Raw genomic sequence first — 7,398 nt, forward strand, 5'->3', positions numbered from 1 at the left:
ACACACACCCTGGTAATGAAGAACAACAGCCAGCCCCCCAACCCTCCTCTACAAGAAGTCAACGTCGTGTATAAGTTTGATTGCCCTGTCGGTGATTGTCAGCACCGCACCTCCTCATACATTGGCATGACTTCTATGACCCTCTCCAAAAGACTCACATACCACCTCCAGAATGGCGCCATCAAAACACACATGATAAAAGAACACAAAACCACCACTAAAATGATTTACAAAGCTCACGACCCCCATCGCCTTAAGATGGCCGAAGCAGTGAACATTTACATCAAAAACCTTCCATTAACATAAAACTTATGCCCACAACCAAACTCCCAAGCAGTAGACGCACATAATACAAAAAATAACACCCATTTCCACAATATACAAGAAAGTTGCTACTTCCACGTACGCAGCGCTACGGATCACGGCTATAGGCAATGACCTCTCCCAGTGTTCGGTCGATGTACGGCCTGTATATAAACCTATGTAATCACCAAACATTGTAACTCCCTCCCTGAGGATGACCGAGTAAGGTCGAAATACGTATTGGAGAAATTAAAAAAGAGAAAACCGCACCAAATGTCTTTTGGACACCTCAGCTATTTGAAACCAACACAGAAACTTGTTGCACGAGACAAATTAAAGCTTCAATATAAGCTCAACAACGCCATTGTCACTGTAGACTTCTTGAAATCATGTATACAATATGGCCTCCTACCAATATATATATATATATAAATGAAGCGGCCTTGCTGTGGATGTACTGTGTCTTGCGACACTGCTTCTGACCCAGGGCGGTGGGCAGGGTGCAGGGATGACCCGTCATCCAGGAGGTGCTCAGATGAGAGGGAGGGTGGGAGTGTATTTATGGATGAAATGGGTGGGAGTGTTTTTATGCCTTTCCCTTTTTGGCTATCTCCCTTGTAAGGGGGAAAAAGCCTTGGTATATGTATGTATGTATGTATATATATATATATATATATATATATATATATATATATATATACACATACATATATACCCCTGCTCTGCTGTTGAGATGGTAAGATGTCATGCTCCTTTCAATGAGCCTTCATGGAACTGTGGATAAAATTACTTGTTCACATATCTAGTGCATACCAAGGGTGCCATATCTCTCACATAATTGTAAACTATCTTGTAACTGTATGGGAGATATATGATTCATCTTGGCATGGGTGTAGGGGAGTCTAGTGAATTAGGTTTTGAAAATGAAACTCACAATTGTAAACTAAACTGATGGTATTTTTCAGTCTTTCGTCCATGTCTCAACTGCGTACGGAAACTGTCACCTTCAGGAAATCTACGAAGAACTTTACCCAGCCCCCATGGACCCTGGAAGACTCATTCAATTGACAGAGTGGTTAAACGATGACCTTCTCAACTCAGTCACACCTAAGATCATCTCTCCGCGCCCCAACACCTACACCTACACAAAAGCACTGGCAGAACACCTTCTAGTCAATGATGCTGGAAAGATGCCAATTTCCATCATTCGACCATCCATTGGTAGGGTTATGATCTTTGTCATATGTTCACTTCTCTTCATCTACATCACTGATAGTGGTTTTGTGGTAGAACAGCATGAGCCTTTTGCTTGACAGTGAAATATGGATACTGGAGACAAACGTTTACAAAACCTCTTGGATGAACTTTAGTACTCAAGTAAAGGACTTTTGCCCACTTGGACATGGGGAGCACTCTGATATATGAGGTTTCCTGGCCATCAGAGTTCAATAACGAACTTCAAAAGACTAGATGATTATCATTATTGGTACAATGAAGGTGTTTAATGTGGATCTTATGACAGAAATATGAATATATAATATCAGTAGAAGCTTTTGGTTCTGTATTGTATACTTAATTTCTATTATCCTTTTTTCTTCTACTTTGAGAATTGTTTTAAGTTAGATCCTTTCCACATTAAAAAACAAAATGTATATTATACATCAAACAAGACAAATGCCTACATAGTTATTGGTATTCTGCTTACTTTGTAAAAAAAATTTGTTTGACCACTTAATATCATCTAAAGTTTGTGTACATTTCCTGTCACTTTGACCAGTTTGCTGCAGTTAACAATAAGAAACTGTTCTACAACCATTTAATGGAGCTGTTCTTCAACTTATGACCCGTTGCCCTCCTTAGGAATCTATTGATTACATTTAATAAAAAAAAATTCTTTGTAAATATTACAATGCAGTGTGCACACAAACTTTAGATCTCAAGTGTGCAGTCTTTTTCCAAGTCTTGTCACCCTTCCAGATTTCAATTATATACTATTGCAATTTTGTTTACAAAAATTTGTCGCTGCAGTATAGCTATATATAGAAAGCTATATCTCCTCAGAAATAAAACTTATCTGTGTAGTTGAATTAGGGAGGGACAACACGACCTTTGTTGTTGACTGTACATGGATCGTGGGTGTATGTTCTTGGCCAGACTTCCATATCTAAAGTTTTTAAGTAGAAGACATGAAAGGCGGAAATGACTTCTTGAACCTGCCTCCTGCAAGGATAGAGGCGGACATGGAGTACAAGCCCGCATCCACATTCGCAGGAGGACGGAACAGACGCAAGACAAGATGGCGTCGTGGAACGCTCTTGACACCGAGACTGATCGGGTGATAGCTTCTTCCCAAGTGTGCGCGCTTTCAGCTGATTGATCAAACGCTAAGCCATCTAACCCTGTGACGTCTTTTTGAAGCTCATTACTTGTTACCAAGCTTATGATCTCCATGATTCACTGTTAAATGTTCATATCCATATGCCCATCTGATGAAATGCATTAATCAAATGTTATGAGAAGTATCGTAGAGTAACTAATATTTCAACTGTCGTCCTTGCCTTCTAGTGTGTGGTGCCTGGAAGGAGCCTTTACCAGGTTGGGTGGATAATTTGTTTGCCTTCACTGGTCTCCTGGTGGGGATGGGCAAGGGAGTCCTGCGGACCCTTTACATCAAGCCTGGGATCAAGCTCGATTTCATTCCTGTTGACATGCCCATCAACCTTATGCTGGTGTCTGCTTGGAATACTGCTGTCAAGAAGTACAAGTAAGTGTGTTTTTTTCAGTGGCTATTATAGTGATTTAAGTGACCGTCGATGGAAGCTTGCTAGAAGGTGGTACTCCCATCTCGGTCTATCAGTACTGAGGGATTACCTTGTCCCCTGAGTCAAATGCAGTGCAGCAAGAAACACTTCTTTCACAAGAGGAAAAAAAAAAGCTAATGCTAGTTTAGCCCCACCACTTTACTCTAAAGTGAAATGGTAGAGTTCTCTTCCATTTAAGTATAAAGTAGATGCATGGAACATCCTTCTTGGCTACTTCATCTATTTTTCATTCGCAGTCTCCCTCCACATATTTCTATCTCTTTTTCCTGCTCAAGTGATGTACTGTATGCATCCAAAAATTCTTCCACTTTATCTATCCATCTCGTTTTATGTTTTCGTGTCGATCTTTCTCCACTTCCACTTTTTACACTGTTAGATTGTTGTTCCTAATTCACTTCCATGAAGCTTAGGAAAATAAATTAATAATCCAGGATTAATTTTGGAAAAAATTACTAAAAGAGATGTTATTGATTCTGATCAGGGACTTGAGGACTCCTACCTTATCCATGTCCTTCAATTTCAGTCCTCCATCAGTACCCATCTATTGCTGTGCCACGGGCTCTGAAACCCCCCTCACCGTCGAGAAGCTCACTGACCATCTTAAGACTGTCGTCAGGGAATACCCACTTAGCTCCCCACTCTGGTATCCTGATGGATCTGCCAAGAACAACAAAACCATACACACACTCCACTTGTATCTTGTCAACATTATCCCAGCTTACATCGCAGATTTCATCATGAAACTACTCGGCAAGAAAACCATGTAAGTACAAAGTCATTGTATTGATAGTTTCATCCTCTGTTCTGGCATAAATGAGACTTCAATGAGAAAAGAGTTGAAGTATCATTTTCTGAGACTGAGAAATTTGGATAAAAACTATAACCATGATACGCTCGTATTTGAGCTACTGTAACTGTTCTAACATTCTTTAAATTTGAATTTCAATGTCATCTTTTAGAATTAAGTTGATCATGATGAAAGTTATTTTTCTATGGATACCGCTTGCTTTTCTGCCTGAAACTTGTCTTTTTTTCTATTTTAAATATGTTGTAGAACACATCATGCTTTTCTTGCAGAGCCATCAAGCTGTGCACGAGGATGGCAAAGGCCATCAATGCTCTCGAGTACTTCATGCTAAGAGATTGGACTTTCCACAGTACTAATACACAAATGCTTTGGAACAGTATCAGCCAGACAGATCGCAAGCTATTCCACTTCAGCGTTGCCGACCTGGACTGGGGCAGTTATATTCGCACCTATCAGTTGGGCTGCAAACAGTACCTCATGAAAGAGTCTCTAGATACTCTGCCCGCAGACCGAAGGCAGCTACAAGTTATGCTATGGGTTCACCGTCTATTCCAGTTGGTGCTTATGTATGGTGCTTGGTGTATTGTCTCTTCTGACTCTGCCGTCAACTTCTACTCCTTATTCTTGTCTGGGGCCTCGCGAATGTTATCGTTGGCACCCGTTCTTGCAGCTGCAGAAGAGACTGAGGCTTCTTAGGGCCTCAAGGCCTGTTCTCCCCTTGGCATCATTGTAATCCATTTACCCTGAGCTCAACACCACAGTACAGAGACAAACTTCCATTGACTGACAAAGGACTCACCCTGCACCACATGATAACCCTTGATACCTTTAGCTGCTCCATATCGACGGAATGGCATTCTAGCTAAGTCAAAACTGACAGTCATTGCCTACATTATACAGTACAGTATATACAAATATCAGTGCCACAGTTCGATACTTTTATCCATTAGTCAAATACACCCAAATGCACATGACTGACGTATCACTCATATAGTTGCTGTGGACGTCGCAGGACTCACTGGTCCTAACCTTGCATGCGACACAGCAAGAGGTACTCATATAGCACTTGAGTTTCTCGCCACACCATACCGAAGCAGGAGTCTACCTCGGCAGTATCATTAAAGGGCGTGTCCTCTTAAATGGGGGGCTTAGCCTACCACTGCAGTATTCCGTCGGCGAGAGGCCACTGTCCCCCATGTATAAATTATAGCTACAGTAATAATGGTAACAATAAGTGAGAAGTGACATGTTTTACTTTTATTACAGTAAAAATATTTTGTTAAAATATAGATGGATGGGATGTTACCATAGCAACCACTGGGATACAGACTTGAGGCTCCCCCATGAAGCTGTCACAGCTGTATCACGTGTTATCCCCTCCTTTGTCACATATCCTGTAATAAATAGTACAGCGAGTGTTACTAACTTGTCAGAGTCCGCTAAGTCTTGACAATTGTTATTACTTGCTGCAAAGACTCCTTCAGTGTGGGAACAATAGCTGCTCAACGATGACCTATAAATAAGGTTGTCACAAATGTTTATGCTGTTAAATAACCCAAAGGTTTATATTACCATTGTCTACAAATAAATGTCTTGGATTTGATTAGGATTAAAGTTTGTAATGGGGATACTAGCAAAACTAGAAAAAAGGGACGGATTCCTCCAGGTTGTAAATTAGAGTATAAACAAGATTGCATTTTGGTTGTATACTCATCAAGTTCAACTGATGTTATTGCAATTGACCCCATAAAAAATTAAAGCTTTGTGTGAGCAATAGATGAATAAGGTTGTAACATAGACTTGATAAATACCTAGTTTTTAAGGATATAATGTAGTTAGATATAACTCGTCATGACAATTTTTTATATCTACACAGCATTGTCAGTCTTAGTTTACACAGTCCATATTTTCCAGTCGTGATTATAAAGTATTATTGTATTCAAATGTACATAACGATTGCAAAATTGTCACAAGAGTGTAATGGATTATATTACCCATAATTCCAAAAATTTAATATAAACTGTCTTTTAGCTTTTACTCAAAGTATTTTGAAGTTTTTTCTTTCATGGTTTGTATTGATGAGAATTTAATAGAAGTTCTAATTTTATGTCATATTATATTTTAAGAGACCAAACCTTCTCAATGAAAGTCACGGAAGGTTGGCCAAATAACATCTTCAGAATAAATTGCACTATTTATAAAATTAATAAAATAAGACAATTTTTTGCTGTTGTGTTCTTCCCCTGGTGAAAAAGGACATTGGTGAGAGTTGAAATGTGAAATTATACATAAGAGAAATAGGTAATTAACTGGGCTTGAAGAACCCTGGTCTACTCCACTTCTAACAGCATTCGAAGTATTCAACATCAGTGTGAGAGTAGACTATCACAACTGCGACACCACACAGAAAATCTATCTATATACCAAGGACCTCTTCCCCTTTATAAGGGAGGTAGCCAGCCAAGACATGAACCCACGATTGAAAAAAAAAATCATATCCGGAGATGTCCCAAGAAAATGGAAGGTGACAAAAAGAATCCAATGAACTATAGGCCTACAATCGTAGGAAAAATTATGGAATCTATCACCAGAGTTGCTATCAAACACTATTTAGAAAGTAACTGTTTAATAAATTATGGACTGCAAGGGTTTAGATGGAAACGTTCTTGCATGACTAACCTACTCGAATTCTACAACACAGCCATCTCAAATTATGACAAACAATATAGATTTCATACATCTAGACTTTGCAAAGGTTTTTGATATTGTCCCCCACAAAAGACTACTTGCTAAATCAGCTTCACTCAGAATAAGTGGTAGCTTACTCTGCTGGACTAGTAATTGGTTAAAGATTGCAAAATTTCTAGATGGAAAAATGTTAGGAATGGAATTCCTCAGTGTTCCGTTTCTGTGCCACTTCTATTTATAGTATACGGACTGAAATCTATTGTCTCCAAATTTGCTAATGATACAAAAATGTGTGGAATGGCAAATGATCACTTTAACCAATTAGGTATTCAAAAAGATTTAGGTAAAAAGGCTAATAAAATCTAACTCGAGTTTTTTTTGTTTTTTTTTTGTTTATTAATATTTACAAGAAGAAACTGAGAGAGGAGTGCGAGGGAGTGAAGGATAGAGTAGAACTAGGAGTGAAGGAGGAATGGGGATGGTTCAAGGAGGGAGTCACAAGGTGTGCAAAGATGGTATGTGGAACAAAGAGGATGGGAGGAAATAGAAGGAAGGATAGTGAGTGGTGGGATGAGGAAACAAAGAAGGTTCCAGAAGAGAAGCAATCATTCATAGACGTGAGAATCATATGAGAGGTGCAAAGAAAAGAGAAGAGAAGTAAAGCATAAGATAAAGGAGGCAGAATTTTTTAAGGTAATAGAAAGAGGTGGAAAGGAATTAAGAGAGGAAGAGGAGGCAATTCATGTAGAGAAGGAAAGGTGAAAGGTACAGATGGAG

General features: G+C 39.2%; 1 protein-coding gene across 1 annotated transcript in view; it reads left to right on the forward strand.

Moving 5' to 3' along the window:
• Nucleotides 1–6,146, forward strand: part of LOC143024171 (putative fatty acyl-CoA reductase CG5065) — a 227,189-nt gene extending 221,043 nt beyond the window's left edge. Inside the window, exons 4-7 of the mRNA XM_076182988.1 lie at nucleotides 1,269–1,524; nucleotides 2,869–3,067; nucleotides 3,649–3,888; nucleotides 4,203–6,146. Coding sequence (XP_076039103.1) covers nucleotides 1,269–1,524; nucleotides 2,869–3,067; nucleotides 3,649–3,888; nucleotides 4,203–4,629 — 1,122 coding nt within the window. The 3' untranslated portion in view covers nucleotides 4,630–6,146. The remainder of the gene's footprint in view (nucleotides 1–1,268; nucleotides 1,525–2,868; nucleotides 3,068–3,648; nucleotides 3,889–4,202) is intronic.
• The last annotated feature ends 1,252 nt before the right edge of the window (nucleotides 6,147–7,398 follow it).

Source organism: Oratosquilla oratoria, chromosome 3, assembly GCF_046742065.1.
Source record: "Oratosquilla oratoria isolate Oo_2021 chromosome 3, ASM4674206v1, whole genome shotgun sequence".
NCBI classification, from domain to species: domain Eukaryota; kingdom Metazoa; phylum Arthropoda; class Malacostraca; order Stomatopoda; family Squillidae; genus Oratosquilla; species Oratosquilla oratoria.